At 41.9% G+C, this 20,447-nt stretch overlaps 1 protein-coding gene across 11 annotated transcripts in view; it reads left to right on the top strand.

The window, feature by feature from the left end:
* The window catches only part of ptprfb (protein tyrosine phosphatase receptor type Fb), a 215,589-nt gene that overhangs the window by 129,067 nt on the left and 66,075 nt on the right, over positions 1-20,447 (top strand). For 7 of the 11 annotated variants that reach the window (XM_088085767.1, XM_088085766.1, XM_042497203.2 and 4 more), the window contains 6 exons: positions 5,606-5,875; positions 7,909-8,490; positions 8,895-9,028; positions 9,918-10,062; positions 15,471-15,776; positions 17,637-17,830. In XM_088085767.1, the coding sequence (XP_087941893.1) occupies positions 5,606-5,875; positions 7,909-8,490; positions 8,895-9,028; positions 9,918-10,062; positions 15,471-15,776; positions 17,637-17,830 (1,631 nt within the window). The remainder of the gene's footprint in view (positions 1-5,605; positions 5,876-7,908; positions 8,491-8,894; positions 9,029-9,917; positions 10,063-15,470; positions 15,777-17,636; positions 17,831-20,447) is intronic. The other 4 variants (XM_088085773.1, XM_088085774.1, XM_088085772.1 and 1 more) reach the window with 1 other exon arrangement.

Raw genomic sequence — 20,447 nt, 5'->3', positions numbered from 1 at the left:
AATATGGAGAAAACTGGATGAATTTCTTTCAAAAACATGGGAAAACGATAATGAGCATCTTGGCAAGAATGTCCTGCAGACTGCTACTGAAATTAGTAAAAGGTGACAAGGAAATTGAAAAAAACAAAATTAGCTGAAGAGGTGCTCAGTAGCTCGCCTGGTAGAGTGGGTGCCACATGTGCAGAGGATGTGTCCTTGCAACAGCAGCTGCAGGTTCAACTCCAACCTGCTGCCTTTTGCTGCATGTTGTGCCCTCTCTTGGTAAAACCCAAAGAAAGAAAAAAAATCTTAAAAAATAAATAAGTATTAGCTGAGATTGCTAATTATATACTATCAAAAAATAGGGTAAAAATATCCAGAAAACAGTTTATATTTCTCTTGATTATACATTCACAATTATATTACAGAGAATGGAAAAAATATATATTTAGATTTCTTTGAGCAATGAGAAATGGCAAAAAAATTATACTAAATCTTTTATGAAAGTGAGTTTCCCTCCATGCTACTGTATGTTTGCATTACTAACCTCTGTCTGTCTGCGGGAACACAGTTCAGTTTCACTGTCTTGTCTTCCTCTCCACTTTGTATCTTTTCATGTCATCGCTCACCTCCATCAAATCACTTCATCTGCAAACAGATCAGCGTGAAGGTTGGTTATTTTCACTTTTAATCTCCTTTCTTCAATTTCATGCAGATTCTAGGTGAGGTCATCCATCCTTCCAGACTGTCGGATGATCTCCCTTCCATGAAAAACAAACATTTTAATAATAGCTTTCCCTAATCCATGATAGAGTAAATCTGTTGTTTTGTCTACTTGCATGAATCCCTCAATAGTTCTTGCATGCCTTCCAGCACCACTCCCCCAAAGTGCGTTTCGATTAGCCTTGCCAAGAAACACAAGGAGTCCCCGTAAAGTTTGCTTAAGTGATTACTAGATTTCTCTTGTGCTATGTAGACGTGCATTCTTCCCCGCCGCACCCATATTGTCAATGTCAGCCACATCCACCAAAAACTATGGCTCCTTTCACCCTAAGACGTTCCATCTGCCTGTGAAGGCCCATCAGAGGTGTGTGATGGATTACTCAGGTATTCAGGTGGCAACCGGATTTGTCAGGTATTTAGGCAGCAACACCCCTGTTCTCCCACTGAGGGACATGGGTATCAGAACTGACAAAGCCGTTCTCAGGGGATTATGTCTGTTTTACCGCCATGGGCATTCTCTACGCGCAGACTGAAGGATGTGATAGGCAGATGTTAACCTAACGAGAAGAAAGACATCCACCCCTTCCTCATGTGATGTTGCAGCAGCAGGCCCTGCAGGAAAACATATATTTTTATTACTTATTTATATGTGTTTTTTTTATAGGATCAGATACAATATATACATACACAAACTGAAAACAGGGTGTTTTAGCAAATACTAGTTTGCGACACCTATCCCTATGAGGGCTTTATAAGATGAAGATTTGAACAGAGAGGTAGAAAAAACAGTAGGCCAAATTCATCAAAGTAAGATAATATACATATTAAACATTACACAAAGAAATTAGACATAAGTGCAGGTTTGTTGCTGAATAAACCAGGATTTAGTGGCTCTGTTGAAAAAAGTGAAATTTGGAGCAAATTTCAAGTGATCATGTAGTAGAGCCCAGCAATTTATTCCTTTCACAGAAAAAGCTGTCTGAGCAAAGGATGTTTTGCTTTGAATCGGAAACTAACAATGCTTATTATGTTGTGTTGCAACAGTTTAAAAAAAACTTCTGCTTTTTCTAAATTTAGTGTATGAGCTAATCATGAAAAACTAGGACTATCCTGAATATCAGTGTTTGGGCATTGCAGCTTCAGTGAGAAATGTCCGTCATTAATCGAATTAATGACATGACATGGCGTGCTAACAACATGACTATGCTGTTAGCACGCAGGCTGCAGTAACCTTGGCCAAATTAGCAAGAAAAACAGGATAGTTGAAAGATGGCAAAGCTGTTTTCAAGTAGTTTGCCAGGCTTGTTGTGGATTTGGTGACATAAGCTGTATACAAAGATGGATAATGCATCTCCACTTAACCCCACTTTACAAAAAAAAAGCCAAAATATCCTTGCTATCTTGCTCTGGTGACATCATTTAGTGTCTGCGCAGGAGCAATCTCCACAGTATCAAGTTGTTGCAAGCGGCGCCATTCAACGAGAGCACATGATTGGCACACAAAGCTGTCAATCATGTTGTCAAATCCCCTTTTTATAGCATCAGAAAACTAATTAAAACCAAACTAATCATGAAAACGAACACATGAACAAACACCATGGTGATAAAAAATACAGATAATGATAGAAACCATCTTTGGGAAAAATAAATTTTGAATGTACTTGGTTCATGTTCCATCTGCTAACATGGTGGAGGCGGGGTTTATATATACCACAGACAGCCTACAGGGGGCGATGCAGATGTTTTGGCTTCACTTTTGGGGAGATGTCATGCTATCCATCTTTACATACGGTCTGTGATTTGTGATATAGGCTATTTCCCTTTAGCATATTAGGCACACTTTGCAGCTGTCCCAAAACACCACTTGCTAATACTTGCAACTCTTTCACGTAGTCAGTCACCACACAGTTTACATAACCCTGTCTCACGATAACTGATAATAACCAATGTTGATGCATAATGAATAATGTTGTATTTTTGTTAATTTATGGGCGACCGAAGCATCAAAGCATTTGGGTCAGCCCTATTAAAGCATAAAGGACATAGTTAATATCGGAAGAGATTTGCTCCCTGATCCACACATTTACAGACTGAATCTCTTTCTAAGAATTAATGGATGATGACACTGACATTGTCCAAGAAACGGCTAATGTTTTGTAAATTATCTCCTCACTTTTACCATCCGCAATCCGCTGCTGCTCAAAGAGCTGACCTATAGAATATTTAAGAATGAGCTGGCAGTGTGCTGACAGCGGGGATGATCAGCCATCATGGCAGCAGCCGTAGCCCAGCACTGCTGCTGCCAGGAAGCCTGGGAGCCCGCTGACTCCGTGCCAGTTTGCTCAGATATTGATTGACTGGACAGGTTCTGCTATCCTTGGGCACTTTGTCAAGGCAGTTAAATTTATAGGTATCCAGCAAGCAGGCTTGCAGAGTGGAGACAGGGCTTATTTTGTGGTTTTGATAGAGTCCCGGAGCCCGTCTCTCCACGCCGCTCTCAACAGGAGAGAGGCTTCGGGGGAATCGATAACAATTACCTGCCCTCTAGTCATTTTGTTCCACAGCACCTCTCCAAACTTAACCGCACTGCATGAATTATTCACAACATTAAGTGTTCAATATACACAGGCCCCATTGACTGACTGCTCTTAGCACTGTTTAGTCTATGGAATCATGAAAGAATAACAGACACTTTGAGCGTAATGGTCTTACATTAGAGCCGCTCCTCTCAGGTTTCTCTTTTTCAGAAGCATATGTTGTGAAAAATAGCAGCACTTGGAGAATGTTACAGTTGTGTGAGAAGACACAGGTGGCCACCAACATAAGTGGAATACTAACGCTTTTTTTTTTTTTCTCCTGGAAATACTCAAAGGAACGTCTGTTGTGCATTAGTCATACTGGAAATCAGATGTTCAGTCATAAATATGAGAAAATCGGACCCAGTTCCTGCTTTATCTTTGTCTCCCAGCGCACTTAGGCTTGTGATCCCATCCCGTATCTCTCCTCAGCTCCCGTGCATGCTTTGCTTGAGAATGTCATCCCTGTCCTGTTCCCAGGCTGGAAGCACAACTCGGCCTATCAAGTGTTTTAATTTAAAAAATCAGCCTGCTAACCTCAGAAAGCAGATGCCACGGCTGATATTAATCTCTCCGGACTGTTAATCTGTGTCACCTTTTGGCTGCATGAAACTTTCTTTACAATCTAGTGACTCACCAAACTTTGACCCTCTTGTTCAGTGAGTCATTTTGTGAACTTTACATCGTTATTTTAAACACTAATCATTACTCTGTCTTAAACTTTTGCTGACCTCTTAACTGTTCTGGGTGTTAAATTGAATTTCTGTTTGCCTTGAAAAGGTTAGTTTTTATAAAACAAAGTTTGGATTTATCTGGGTAATTGTGTGAAACTCAAAAGCTCAAAATCCAAACAATGCATGATTCAGAGTGCTTTGTGGCTCAGGCTTGGGATATTAATACTTTTATGAGATATCGAGCCAAGTAGTTTAAGTCCACATGATTGTATTGATTTAAAAAAAGAGAGAGCAGCAGGTCTTTATATGGAACCTCAATTATTTTGGGAAAATTCAGATGAGTGTGAACCGAGTCCTTCTTATTATGGTGCGGTCCAGAGAAGCAGCCTTCTCCTGACTGGAATCTCAAAAGGTGCTTTTGTGTTTTTTCCATTTCGCCACATAATGAGGGGAATAACAAGCATGGCTATAACAACGTTCTGGTTCAAATTAGATCGGGGGAGGGAGGGGTAAGGGGTGGGGGCTTATAGGGAAGGTGGAGGGAGACTCACATTTGAAAATCCATTTTCATGGAGACCGGTGCAAAAGAGCAATTACAGTCAAGGGCTTTTTTTTTCCAGTGAGACACAGAGATGTTGTAGTGCATTAGGGGAAACAAGCAGTATAAATTCTGCAGGGATAGTTTCATGCTGCTGTGTTTTGAATACATACGACCAGCAGTAGCAGGATAGTGTAGCAATAATGGGTCCTCACTGGGGAGCTAAATGTTTGGCTTGGCTTCACTTTCTCCATAATCAAGGTTAAAAAAAGTCTCCTCCTTCTTACATTCAGGGCTGACTACAGAAAGGTTCGGCGTATCATAAATTTAACAGGTCTGACACTGATGGATGCTCGCACAGCACTGTCAAGTTAGGCTTGTCAAGCGGATAAGTTTGTTATGGTTGCCAAAAAAGTTACCAGGAAAAGATCTAAAGTGTGTAAATATGGTAAGCATTTCTTGTGTATCTTTATTTAGACAGAAAACAAGTCATATGTAAATGCTGGCTGCCTGTTTATTCTGGGCCAGCTTTTCAGTATTGCATGGAGCCTCTGCATCGGTGTTTGCCTTGTCCCTGGCGACGTCAACGGGCCCTTCTTGTCTCCATGGGAACCCTTTTTAATGTCAGCCTATCTGCATATCAGTACTGCACAAAGAGAGGGAGCGAGAGAGAGAGGGAGAAAGACAGGCTGAGCAGAAGGAGCCAGCAGAGAGAGGGAGCAGGAGGAGAAATCAAACAATGCCATCTCCACAGGGTCCCTCAATGATGCAACTCTCGCTACCATTTGACACTCTGACAAAAGAGGGCCAGACAGAGTCTCAAGCAAAACTGGGCTATTTTTTGATTATATCCCCTTTTGTAGGCGAGAGGATAAAAACACCCCCTCAAAGTTTTCTTGTGAATTTCCAGAGCCATTTTGTGACAGTCCTATTATTCCCATTGTGCTCGCCTGCACATTAGGACAAAAGCGATCAGCCCTCCATTTAGGTTAGCTTTTCAGAGTTATCTTTAAGCCCCATGGTGTCATACGGGGCTTGACCATGTATGAAATCACATAAAACTGTTACTATCCTACCTATTTACTACTTTCTCCTGCCTTTCTTCATCCCCGTAGTGCGAAGAGTCCCACCCAGATTCTCCATTCCACCTACCAACCAAGAGGTGATGCCAGGCGGCAGCGTCAACCTGACTTGTGTGGCTGTGGGCTCGCCAATGCCCTACGTCAAGTGGATGATGGGCCTGGCGGAGCTCACCAGGGAGGAAGAGATGCCGTTGGGACGCAACGTGCTGGAAGTGACCAACATCCGTGAGTCGGCCAACTACACTTGCGTGGCCATCTCTTCTCTGGGCATGATTGAAGCCACCGCTCAGGTCACTGTCAAAGGTGAGTGCTACTGTTCAGACTTGTTCTACCTATAGCCCTTTCTACACAGACATCGTGCAATGGAGTGTCCCAGGGATGATGTTTTTCTGTAATCCAAACCTGAAGCTAACATCGCCCTGGTTCCCTTGTCAAAAAGCCTATTGGATTTTTCCATTGGATTTTGGATTATTGCTGTAAATAAGCTCTGTGGTAAACAAACGGTTATGTTTACATATTTTGATCAGCAAGATAATCTTCACAAATTCACACTTTCAAGATTTTTGAAGTCTAAATGTAATCGCCGAGGTAAAATGATAATGTACGCTAGAAACAAACTACACTTAATTGTCATGTCGCCACTGCTATGAGGCTATAAAGCCGTGCTCGGCGTGGGACCATGTGGTGATGTTCTGTAGTCTCATTTAGCCACTTGTTTGCAACCGCCATATTTGAGACATGTAAAAGCTTTACAGCTCACGGGTGGGGTATTTACTAATGTATGTATGTAGACCAAAATATGAAAGTCTCTTCAGCTTGTGTGAACCACAGACCTTATTTTAGACTTCTAACCAAAAATCCACTAAAAAAAACAACAGCTTTTATATGAGGGACCAGGAGGTGCTGGTTACTCAAATTGGGGTTCTCTATAGTGCCATTATTAAGTCGCTTCTTTACGCTACCTTTGCATTTTTACATAGAAAAACAACAGTGGCATTATGGCACTCCAGTATGTGATTTTAAATAGCATACCGGCATTGCAAAACCAAAAGAGGCATGCCAGGCGTGATGTTTATCACAACAGCGTTGGCTACTGGTATGACACAACAAAAGCATCAGAAGCACTTTCTGAACAGAAACATAGCAAAACATGGCAATAACAATCATTTCCCTTCTCTGTTATATGCCGTTAAATCTCGTCCTGTGCTCAGATGGTAAGGAGCACCTGGTCATTTTTTTCCCATTTTGCAGACATTTTTTTGGCTGTTGTTCATATTTGAGTTAGTGCCTAACTGTGCAAGCTGCTTTTTAAATTCTCACATAAAACATGTCGTCAAAACCTCACACCTGTGGCCCATGGTCCCATCTTGCTGGCTGTACTGTTTATACAGACACTGTTTCAGGCCTGTCACTACCTCCCGTGGTGGCTTAAAGGCAAGACGACTCTGTCGTCTCATTGCAAGACACTACCTTGTATACAGAACGGCAGGGCAGCGTAACAGTATGATTTTCCCACCCTGAACATGCAGTGTAAATGGGGCTTTTATGGGAGGTTGTTGCCATGATGATGCTGCTGACTCGAGTCACCCACATATCTGATAATGAAATGTTATGAATCAACCAAAGCCTCTGAAACTTCTTGTACATAATCATTGCTGCCCCTGTACCGTGGCCTGTGGTTTTTGTTGATACAGAGGTGAAAATTAAAGGTTGTTTGCCTTCTTTGTCAATGAGCATCATGTTGAAGGCTGGTGTGTGTTTCTTTATGTTTGTCGAGTCTTGTGTTTGTGTGAATGTGGCCTTACCCACCTGCGTGTGTGTTGTGTACCTATTGCAGCCTCTCTTATCAGTTGTTGTCTATATTGATCCCTTTCTACTCATCTGATCGATACACAGTCATTTAGAGGGACCACAGCAATACAGACCCCCTTCTAGGAGGAAGCCATAATGAAGACCCTCTGTTTTGTTTGTATTTGTGGCACACTCACATGAGGAGCAACTCCTGCAATTTTCTTGTATTGTCAGTAATGACCAGCCCAGTTATAAAATAAAAAATGGGATTTCAGTCTAGCTTTTCTATTCATTTGGGAATAATGGCTGCTGACAGCGCTATAAGGATTAGCTTATGAAACAATCATTTCAGTGCTATGAGTTACAGAATGGAGAATTACATGACCAGTCATGCCTTTTCTCCACAAGAGCTGATTTTTGGTGTATTGTGCCTGCATTTTGAGAATCATGGTTTCAAATGTGTCAGACATCCAATTTTTGTCAAATTATCCACAAGTCCTAAAAGTCCATTCTTGACATAAAACTAATACCTTCTCTCTCCCCAGCCCTGCCGAAGCCCCCCACCTCCCTCATTGTGACTGAGACCACAGCCACTAGTGTGACTCTCACCTGGGACTCTGGAAACCCAGAACCCGTCTCCTACTACATGATCCAGTACAGAGCCAAATCCTCAGACAACGGCTTCCAGGAAGTGGAAGGTGTGGCAACTACCCGTTACAGCATTGGTGGACTTAGCCCCTACTCTGAGTATGAGTTTCGTGTCATGGCTGTCAACAACATTGGCCGTGGGCCACCCAGCGACCCCGTGGAGACACGCACCGGTGAGCAGGCCCCCTCCTCGCCGCCTCTGCACGTCCAAGCACGCATGCTGAGTGCCAGCACAATGCTGGTGCAGTGGGAGCCACCAGAGGAACCCAACGGGCAAATCAGGGGCTACCGGGTCTATTACAGCTCGGACTTGACGGCCCCGCTCAGCGCCTGGCAGAAACACAACACGGATGACAGCAGTCTGACAACCATCTCAGGCCTGACTCCCGATATCACCTACAGCCTCAGGGTGCTGGGTTTCACCTCTGTAGGTGACGGGCCACCTTCTGACATCCTGCAAGTGAAAACCCAGCAGGGAGGTGAGCAGCCAGTCACTGTGTGTGCGCTCTGTGTGTTAATTAAAGTGTGCATGTTAATGTGCACATGCAGAGTTTTACATTTTGCTTGTATAGGTTGTGTAAGTGCCTCTAGTTTTGCTTTTTCAGTATAGTGTTATATAAGGTAACAGTTTAGGATAAGTGTAGCTGAAGTATTTTATTTAGCCAATATTGTGTGTATTGTATGCACCTACAGCGTGTGTGAAAGGGCCCTTAAGATTATTTTTGGATCACTTTGTCTCTGCCATGCAAATGCTTTCTCATACAGTCAGTTTTGCGGAGGTGGTTATTGCTGCTGACGCTGTGGAGAACATTTAGCCTCAGTAATGTGCTCTTTTTGTTCCTGTAAATTTTTAACTTCTGTCCTCTCGCCCCTCTGTACCCAGTTCCTGCCCAGCCATCTAGCTTTGAGGCTGAAGCTGAGCTGGATAACCGCATCATGCTAACATGGCTGTGGCCCGTACAGGACCCCATCACTAAGTATGAGCTGCAGTACTGGGAGGTCAACACAGAGACCAAGGTTAGAATAACAGCATGAAGTTATAACTATTTCATGTCCTCGTTTTCTCTCCTACATACCATCTATGTATGTATGTATCTATCAGTCTATCTCTATTTATCTGTTTTGCTATTTATTATAACTATTTCATGACCTTGTCTTCTGTCCTACATTTTATATTTCTCTCCTACATACCATCTATGTATGTATCTATGTATTTGTATGGCCATGTATCTGTCTGTCTATGTATCTGTCCACCAACCTGCCTACCCATCTATATATGCTATTGCTTCTTATCTCTCCTACATTCCACATTTGTCTCCTATATTTCATCTTTCTCTCCTACATACCATCTATCTCTTCTAAATTCCATGTATGTACGTATGTATGTATCTATCTATCCATCTATCCATCCATCCATCCATCCATCCATCCATCCATCCATCCATCCATCTCATTTTCACTTGTCTCATCTTCTGCTGTGAGATTGCGACGAATGCATCTCGCTCTTTATGATGCAATTTCTCTGGATGGGAAGCCTCGGCTGCAGCAATGTTGTTGTAGTGATGCAGTCAACTTCCCAGCTGACGAGAAAGATTTACTGTAGTAACAGACAGAAAAGTTGTTATGTTATGTCTCTCGGCGCCATGGCCCTTTGTTCAACTCTGCTGGACCACTGCACCAGTTGTAAACTAGAGGGCGATTTGTTTTTTGGAACAAGTTGCTCTCACATTTGGCTGCGTTTTCTGCTTTGTATTCATGCAGGACGGAGAGGCAGCAGTCTGGGCTTTAGGATTTCAGTTGAGGATTAATTCCTCCATGTCAAAACAATACAACAAGTACAACCCCTGTAACTCAATACATTAGAAGATTGTCTTTGATTTTAAGTCAGTGTCATCTTTCTTTTTAGCTACATAAGACCTTCGACCCAGCCGGCTCCTATGCTGTGGACGGTCTGAAGCCTGACACCTTGTACCGTTTCTCGCTAGCAGCCCGCTCTGAGATGGGTTTAGGTGTCTACACCCAGCCAATCGAGGCCCGCACTGCCCAGTCCAGTAAGTCCACAATTTTTCTCTCTTGTCTCACCTCCTTGTCATCCACTAACCAGTGATTTTGTAGAGCAACAGTCACCCGCAGCCGGCTGAAGCAGGTTCAGGTTTAGGCAGGACAGTTTCATAGAGCTTAAATCAGACAGCGTTGGCAATTTGAATGTCAAGTCAATTTCAGCGCAACATAAAATGCTGACAGTGCAGCCAACCCGGCAAGCCTCACGCTTCCACCACTTCCCCTCTGTCACCAACACTAACCCTCCTGTCCGTCTGTCTGAGGGCGGGCCCTGTGTTCAGTGTCAAAGGTACGTTTAATGTGTCGTGTTCCCACATTTGTGAGCTGTGCTGTGTTATTTCGCCTTATATCACTATGTGCTTTTACAGTGCCAGCACTCAAAATGTCACTCTCTGCCAGCTGACTGCTGTTATTTTTGCTGTAGTGGCATCACGCTTGTACCATCTCACCCAGAAGGCTTTTATACAGTACATTTGAGCCTTGCAAACAACTACATTTTAGTTTTTTAAAAAAAAGGTTTACAAGAATGTTGTAACTTTCTAATATGTTACTTAGTTATACTGCATCTATGTTATAAATAAAAGTTTTACTTACTTAAGGAGATGTGATCCACTAGAGAGATGACTTGTCACATGACTTGAACCACAGAAACACTCATTCACTCGTGGTTGTTCAGAGGTGTTACAGAGTGGAGCTCCTTCCCATCACAAATGATCTTTGAATACAAACACCAGCTTGCAGAGAGCATATGAACCTGACACAGACATGTTTAATTTTGGCCTGCCATCAAGTTGCTCATGGAATTAACGTTAATTAGTACCAGCTGATTTGTACACACTCGCACCGCTGCGCACATTCACACACGCTAATTTCCACTGGCATATGCTGCAAAATGCTGCACTGTAGAGCCCTGCAACACTTGCAGGCTATGATTGACAAAACGCTGGAGAACAAAAGAAGGAAAGATCAGATTTTAGCCTTTTAGTTTTGATGGATGCAGATCTTTTTAGTATGTTATGTTTTATTTGGCAACGGCAACTTCAAACCCCAATCTACTAGTCTTTAGCAGATTTTTTTAGCAGTGAAAATATATTTGTACATTCTACATAAATAACTTTTAAAATGCGCCAAAAAGATTGCAGAACAATGTCAGATGAAAAGTAATGCTCTACATTAAAATTTCTGTCAGAAAGAGGATCACCATCTACATTCCCATACACCAATATTCTAGTTTTTGTGCTTATTCGAATTAAGACAATATAACGTTTTAAAATTAGTATTCCTCTAATATTCCTGTTTACATGCAGCCGTGCATATTCTGATTAATGTGCCCTAACATGTCATTTATCACATCAATCACGCACATTATTTTGTTGGACCATGCAAACACAGCTGTCCACCTTCACTCTTTAAACCACCTTCCTGTAAAGGTCGGTGTAGCGGTATTTCTGCAATCTTGTTTTCATCTAAGTCATTATAGTTTTAAAAGGGGCAATCTTCCTCATTCTGACCAGAGATGTGAGCTTTTTTGGGAATGCAACTCTACCTAAGCCTTGCAAATTGCTGGTCGCGTACAAGGCTACCATGACAACACAGGGAGCTTACTGTAAACAGGCAAGAGGTTGCAAACTGCAGTAAAAAACCCAACTGAGATGCATTATTTAAATGTGTGTTTACATTATGGAACAGGCCTACTTTTCAATATCTAAATGGAATATAATGTTAAAATGGCTCATATCAAATTCAGATTATCGTCATAATCGGAGTAATAGTGGAATATTAGTGTGCATGTCAACATAGTCACTACTTCAATGGACTGTGCGGAAGGTATTGAAATCACTTTTTAAAATCTTTTTCCATTACGCCAGACAAAATCAGTGAAGAGGTAACACCTTTGACAACCACAGAGTTATATAACTGTCAACTGAGACCATAAGCGACGATGACTCTCTGTCCTTGGGTCTCCTAACAGCAGGAGTCACAAGGACACAGAATTCGGAGAGCAGAATTTGGATTTCATGCGGATGGTGTGCATGAAATAAGCAGCAGCCTTGGGAAGGTGCTGAAGCAAATAGGCAGTGGGAAAGTGTGACATTTTCAAGTGCTGCATTTAAGTGGTTAGTATCATTTTTTTTAAGATTCAGAGCAATGAACATAACTGAGCTGTATTCACTTTTTTGCTGTTTATAGATGATGAAACCCTACAACTCTGCAACTCAGCTAAGCACTTGACTGGAGTCGCATGATGCTTTACCTAACGGGAAACAGGAAATTATTTAAGTGAATCTCATAATCAGATTTCAAACAATGTAAAACCAAAGACAGCTGTTGAACAAATAGGTCTATATTTGCATTACACATTGGGTGATATTATTTGGAGGTGGGAGAGGCAGATAGGGGGATTTTATCATCTTAATCAACAATTTTATCTCTATTTTAGGCCAACTCTGTCTCATTTTTGCCTCCGAGGTCTGTGTATTTCCTGTGGTGTTATACTCCCCTCATCCAATTTAACTTTGATCGAGCAGACTTTTCATCACAACTTCAGTATCACAGTCTCTGCAAATCATCAGCATCATTTTTGATTCAGTCTGTCACGTTTTTGTAACACACATGGTGTTGTCAGGTCTTTGTAGTTTCCTGTTCATTCTCTCGTGAATAAGGGACCACCTGTGTAGACTCTTTTTTCTGTTAAGCTACAGTGTTTTTTACAGTTTCATGTTCTGGCTTTAGTTTATTGGATTCACATTTGAGCTAGCTGTTCATTGCTCTGAATATTAATAAAAAAAATTCATAGGCATGCTTTGTGAGAACACCTTTGTTTAAATTTTCTTTTTTTTTGGTTCATTTTATTCCCTTTTTATAAGATGCCTTTTTTTGTTGTAGAGTTCAATAAGTTTGTGATTGAGTTAGATGCATGAAATTTATGAATGCTATTGTGTTTGTTTTCAGTGTTGCCCTAGCTCCAGACTTGAGAGTTTAAATATATTTTTATACTGCGGCTGCTGTAAGTAATTGAATCTATTGCAGTAATTGTATTATTCCAGACCAACTATACACAGGCACGTTAGACTGTATGTGCTATTTGTCTGCACACACTGTGACATGCCAGAGAAGATGGTGATTATAAAACATGGCAGGATGAGGTCGACAGAATACAATTGAATGTGGCATGTCTATAGACATTAAATAAGAAATTCACATTGATGTCTTGTTGTAGTTTTAAGACTAAAACCATATTGCTAGAATATTGCTGGTTTGATTATTCTAATCTGTTGGGATTAAAGAGATTGTTCCAATTTTTTGAAGTAGGGTTGTCTCGAGGCGCTTATCCATATTCAGTGTGTTACAGACAGTAGACGTCAGTCGACACGCCCCAGTTTGGAGAAGTGGGCTGAAGTCCAGCATGGAAGCTAAGCAAGGTACTGCTATGGATGGGACTTATCAACAGTTGTATTTTGGCCACCTGAAAAAGTCCAACCTAAAAAAGTCAAAATTAGTTAAATGTTTGCGATATTGAGAATATTTTTACTGCTTTATCTTAATATCAGACAACCCTTTCCGACAGGGAAGCTCATAACAGCTTCAGTTTTCTATCTGTGCTCTCGTCAAAGCCACCAGACTCCATTGATGAAAACAGTATTTTTAGCTCACTGAACACAGTCTTCTGATGGTCTATAGCTGCTTTGATCAGTTAATTAGTTTGTGTTACTGTGAGTCTTTGGTGAATCTGAACTAACTGTTTCAGACACCAGGAACACACAATAACACAAAGAAAAAACAGACTGAGGCAGTGTTAGACCAGCAGCTTCTGGGTTCAGCGATGTTAAATCGCAGTTTTCTTCAATGGAATCTGGCTTTGAAGAAAGTGACAAAACAGCTTTGTTTTCCAGTTGTAAATGACATTCTGACATTAAATTAAATCATTTTTATATACCCCCAATGTAGCATATACTTAAACTGGAATTCATTTTGTTTGGTTGGGGTCTCTTTTAGATGGTCAAAATAGGTTTTGTTGCTGACCTCTCCACAGCACTTGCTTGCTTAGCATTCATGCTGGAATCCAGCCTGCTTCTTCAAACTGGGGGCATGCCTCCTGACATCCACTGAAAGTAATAGACTGTGTATGGATAAGTATTATATACAACCCCACATCAAAACAATGTGAACTATGCCTTTAATAACAGAGCAGCATGTTGTAGTAAGTTTTGAATATACAGGATCTAGACATCTAGCGGTGTCTAGATGTTAACAATAGCTTCAGTGTTCTTGTCTGGTATTGATTATGAAATGATAGCTTTATGTATGACTTTGGAGACAGCACAGTGTGCCTTAGCTACAGCACTGAGGGTCTGACAAACCGTTATGAAGCCCAGAGCTTCTACATCAATGTGTGAACACCAGTCAACGCTGTCAAGCACTTGTTCGCACACTGGCACATCCACGGCCAGTTTATGGCTCCCCCTGCAAACTGCGAGAGATGGCAGAGAGGGCAGTCAGGAGCAAATTACGTTTTTATAAAAACATAGCCTTGTAAAATTTTGGCACGTTTTGTATTCGGTTCAGCCCACCCTGTAGTTTCATGGCCTCTCGTGTAAGTGCAGTGCCAAACACGGCTTCAACTCTCGCCTGGTAATGTGTTTTTGCAGCCAATCTCTCAGTCTGGAGGCAGCATCCTGTTTAGTATGGAAGCTTTTTGTATTCAGTGTAAAAAATGGAAATGTAATATTCAAACTTGGAGTGTAATAAATGTATCACCGACAGTATGAGAAAATCATTTGTGAATTTCACCAGCTCAAAGTGACTCAAAACAGACTTTTATTACAAGGTAGAGTACATATCCAAAAAATGGACCTTAATATCCTGTACTTAAAATAGATTCAATATCTGAAAAAATAATTAGTTTGGAAACTTTTTCTCCAATATGCCCATCCATTACATTACATTAAACTCAGATTTCTTTCTTTATAAGGGCAATGCGTAAGCATAAACATTAGGATCATACATAAACATTACATTTTCACTAAAGCTGATGCCACTTTCCACAGTTTTCATTTTGCAGGCTTAATGCCCGTCCTTATTTGGGTTTTTATTCAAGAAATGCATATCCAGTGTGATAGAAAAATAATAATCTGCTCAATGGGGAATTATGTAAGATGAGCATGAAAATTATACACTTTAGGTCTTCATATGTAGCTTAAATTTGTATACATACTGTGGGTGGTGAAACTCATAAATGATACATTGACATTTTGAAAATTGCATGTTAATTTTGACATTAACTGCTGCACAAAAAGCTTCCGCCGTTTGGCCTTATGTTTGCTTGTGTTGTAGTTTCTTTTTTGTTTGCTTGATCCGTGCCCCCGTCCATGTGGCTGTGCTCCCCTTCCCCCTGCAGCCCCATCCGCCCCCCCTCAGGATGTAAACCTGGTCAGCCTGAGCTCCACCAGCCTCAAGGTGAGTTGGGTGGCACCGCCTGCCGCTAGCCGCCACGGCGCCATTGTGCGCTATACAGTCAGCTACCAGGCCTTGGCTGGAGAGGACACGGAGCGGCATGAGGTGACGGGCATCGGCGCAGACGCCACCAGCTATGTGCTGGAGGGCCTGGAGAAGTGGACTGAGTATCAGGTGTGGGTGAGGGCACACACTGACGTGGGCCCGGGCCCTGAGAGTGCCCCAGTGAGGATGAGAACCAAAGAGGATGGTAGGTTGACACTTCCCCTTAAACGGAGTGCTCTTTTGCTTGGCTGGGGCTGCCTGTCACTTTTTTCCTTCTTCTCCTACTGCAAATTTCTCTGAGTCTTGTTGATCAATTTTGAGTTAATGAGGCGATAGTGGTAGCAGAGGGGGTCACCTTCTCCTTCTTTTTCCCCTTTTGAGCTCGCTCTCTTTAGCTTTAACACTTTACATCTTTGGCAGGTTAAGGCTCATCACCCTCAGGCTTCAGCTCTGCACCACTTTCCTCCGCTTCACTGTTTTAAATGCCCTCTTGTTTTCTTTCTTCTGTTCTGAGGAGTAGAATTGGAGCAGAACTCCCCCTCTCCGTTCTATCGCTCGCTTGCCTCTTTTTCTTACTCGTTCCTCATTTTGTTTGCAGTGTGATAGAGAGCGGCTGCTCCTAAGAGAGAGTCGTCTATAATTAATGTGTTTGAAGTTTGCTGCAACACAGCTAATTTCATCCTGAAATTAAGGGCATTACAGACATCGCTAGACCACATGGTGTCCCGCATAGGCTGTTTTGGGGACACGGTAGACATAGAAGATCTAAAGTAGAGATGATTTTGATTTATGGCAAAATCTAGAAGCACATCCTTCTACAGAGCACCCAAGACTATAAAAAAAACTCAGGAGCCATTATTTTTGATAGTTTTTGGCTCCTCATCACAAAACACAGTAAAGTGAGGAAAATCACCAACTCAACATGTTTTAACTCTTTCTTCCTCCCCAGGGGTGTGTCCAAATGGGTGGCACAGGGTGGCGCCACCCCCCCCTTGAAATATGATTTCCCCTCTTTGCCATCGGGCTTCAGTAATCAGACAATGCCCGACACCATTTTATCAGCTTTCAATTACTCAATTAATTACTCAATTACTTCTATTACTGATTTGCTGCCAGAGAACAAATACATATATACAAACGCACTGCATGTATTGAAAATAAAGCAAGTTAAATGAATAATGAATGCCCATTTGATGTTTTTTATTCAGCACAACAAAATTTTGTTGTCCTTTCCATGCAGAACAGTTATTCAGTACAAAACCTTTTCAGGCTCTTGTAACCGTTTTTCAACAAAATTCGTGCATGTATGCAGGTTTTTAAACATGGATAAAACGCTAAAATAGGCCATAGACTCCTTTCCTGTTGCTAATAGACCAGAGCTGTGTACAAAGCTCCGCAGCATATGAGTATGCCTTCCTGTGTACAGGAGGGTATTTTTTTGGTGTGTCACTTTTGACGTCACAGACAGGCCAGAAAACAGAGTAAGCAGTAGAAAGCACAGATGGAGGCCTGTGAAAACTTAGCAGTGTTTACTTCCTTTTATATGTTCTCTCTCACTTTAATCTGTCTTTTACACTTGGTGCAGACTCATTTTGAATGAAGTTAGGAAAGCTGTTTGAGTGGAGGTCGACCGTATTTTGTGTCTGCAGTGTATTCATCTCACTTCAGATCATAGAGCCAATAAACTCCCACGACTACTGCAGAGTCATTTGACCCGGGTGTAAATATCGATTATAAGCTTTCCACTTACAAAAAAAGCCAGATGTTAGCAGGTGTAAGTGTTTTTTGGGGCAGTGGGAAAGGAGCTTTCTTGTAACACCCACCATTCCAGAGCCTGAAAATCATGTCCAATGTTTTTTAATCCAACTTTCCTTACTGATAAAACTGTATGATTTCCGATGGACCCCCCCATGACGGGTTCTTCGTCCTCCCCGTGCCACCTCATTTAAAAAAACCTTGGAATCGCCCCTGTTTCCCCGCTTCTCTCTCACTGTCTTTCCTGTCATCTTACTCTTGCATTCTGCTTTCCCTCCCTCTCTCCTCCCTCGTTTTTTCTGTTTACCAGTGCCAGGAGCACCCCCCAGGAAGCTGGAGGTTGAGGCCATAAACTCTACAGCAATCAGGGTAACCTGGAAGCCGCCCCTGCAGGGAAAGCAGCACGGCCAAATCCGAGGCTACCAAGTCATCTTCTCCCGACTTGAAAACGGCGAACCTCGAGGGCAGCCTAACATCATGGACGTTGCTTTGCCAGAGGCACAGGTACTGGATGACATCTTATTCTTGTCCAGTGTTCCTCTGTCTTTTCTTTCACCATCTGTAGATGTTCTATGTTAATTTCCCATTATTTTCATTCTCCACTGCTCCCGTATACGCTTCCACTCTCTGAGTTCACACTTCATTTCCCAACATGTGACACACATGGAATTTTCTTTCTGTTGGCATCAGTCCATCCCCTCCTCTCCTCTTTTTTTCATCTTTCTCCACATGTGACATTTGACTCTAAATTGGTACCCTGCTCCCACAGCTTTGGATTAGCTGTCGTAACAAGATCCATTCTAATTCTACAGTTATAGCTATTAAATATTTTATATGTGTTACATCAGGATGGGGCTTAGTGGAATCAATGCACCTCTCTTTGCGGGTTTTAGCAGCAATACATATGCACTGCCTTGTTACCATGTTTATAAATTAGAGTTATTTTCCTGACGCCGCCCTTTACACATTAATGCAGGCTGCTCCGAATCGCCCAAAGCTATGTGACACCATGAGATGGATGAGAGATTGTAATCCTTAAGAGGGATTCAGAGATTCATGAATATCTTAAAACCAAAAACCCCAGTCTCACTTTTTCCCTCTCTTTGGGAGAGGAGAGACCAGCTTAAGAGCTTCCTTCTGATTGTTTGCCGCGAGTAACATTTGCACGAACACGCATTCACTCGCACCCCCGATGGCCTCACACAAAAACATCTAATTTAAACAAGTAAGTGCTCTCTGGCCGCGGGGACACCACAAAAAAAAAAAAGAAAAAAAATCTAACCAGCCTTGCATGTGTCTCTGAGCAGCGTTTGCCGATAAATGCCTTGCAGAAGCATTTAGGGAGACCAACAGGTTGCTGGTTCCGTTCCCAGGCAGTGCACACTGCTGTGCCCTTGAGTAGAGCTATTAACCCTCATTTGCTTTGGCAAACACCCCGCTGTCTGAAGTCTTATCATTACAGAAGAGGAAGCACTGTCAAAGTCACCTTTAACGGCATGTCAGATGTGCTACATCCCAAGTGGCACTAAGAAGAAGAATGCGGATCCCAGTTGTGTAACCGGGTTTCAGTGATAAACTCAAAAGTCTTAGGCCACCTTGAACTTTGACATTTTTGAAAGGTTATTATGATCAAACATATTAATTTCTCAGTGTTTTCTTTATCAAAATACAGCTACATACAGGAAATATGTTATTATATTAAAAGTATTAAGAATAAAAAATAAAGTATTAAAAATGCAAATATTTCAGAATAAAACACCACAGGCTTCCACAGGCTAAAGTTGCATGTATTTAGTGTGACCTGCCCTTCCTTTTAATCCTCCTTTTTTAATGTCTTGAACGCTCTCTGGTAGACAACATGACATTTACAATACTAATCTTCGGGTGTTTGTACACCAGGTTGCATTCAAGACATGTCCAAAGCTCAATATTGACTGTTTGAGCTACCTTTTGTTATGTTGGTATGATTCTGTGTTTCACACGAAATATTGACTTCAGTCTGAAAAATCCAGTTTGTTCTGACTTTTTATGGTGTTTTAGTGCATTGTACATTTTCTTTGTATTCTTTTTTTTGTTTTTGTTTTGTATCTCAAAAAAAAAGACTGAGAAACACACACACACACACACACACACACACACACACAGTATATATAAAATCTTATAACATCTTTGCTAAAACATCAAAGGTGAGGTGGCCCAAGATTTTTTGCACATTACTGTTCAAAATGACTTATTTTTGTGTGTGTTTGTAAAGCCACCCAGGTGGCCCATCTCACATGGGACTTTACAGCATAACATTAAGGGAATTTTGGCAAGATCGAGCAGAGAATAACTGTGTAAGTGAGGCTCTGGCTGACACCACCTGGCCGTGTCTCTACACCTGGCCAAATGGTCTACCCTCAACTCCCAAACACAGTCCAACTCCTTTGTTTTACAGCAGTGTTTTCTGGCAGCTGCTGCTCACAGTTCATTGTTATCTGACTGTGTGCTTAAGGTGCTTGACAACCAGGACAGCATCGTTTGATCTGAAAAAAGACAAAAACATGGTGGCTGCTTGTCTTCCTGGAAGTGTTTTGGACATGTTTAGCGTGACTTTCTTTCGCGTTATGAAAACTGAACTAAACATGACCCTACTTGTTTTGCAAACAATACTCCCCGCCATGTCTCATTTGTGCCAAGTTCACACAATAAACACTAAGACTCACTGCAAGTTGGCGCTCAGGATAGCTCTCATATTCCAGTTTGTTGTCCAGGACACCTCTAAAACTCACCGTCCCCTCCCTGGCAGAAACCTGAATGTTTCTTACCTCCTCCTACAGTGTGTTTTCCTTGTTCTTTCCCGTCAACTCCCCTCCCTTTCTCTCGTGTCCTCCTTTTGCACCCTTCCTGCCTGAGAAGCCCGTTGAGTAATTACCAGAGGCTTGCGTGCAGGTTGGTTACCCTTGATTGAGTCATCTCAACAGATTGTTTTCTATGAGACGGCGCTGAGTAGCCAACCTGCAAGGACCTGCCCAGACGTCATTAAAGACCACACACTCAGCCGACGCTTCCTTGTCCACGTTCACCCAACTGGTTTTTAGAACAATCCCTCCTTTTCTCACACATCTTTCCATTCACGCAC

The sequence above is a fragment of the Plectropomus leopardus genome, chromosome 12, assembly GCF_026936395.1.
Source record: "Plectropomus leopardus strain MGB_pleo_1.0 chromosome 12, ASM2693639v1, whole genome shotgun sequence".
Lineage (NCBI taxonomy): Eukaryota > Metazoa > Chordata > Actinopteri > Perciformes > Serranidae > Plectropomus > Plectropomus leopardus.
The sequence above is the reverse complement of the archived record's forward strand: the minus strand, read 5'-3'. Positions and strand labels throughout refer to the sequence as shown.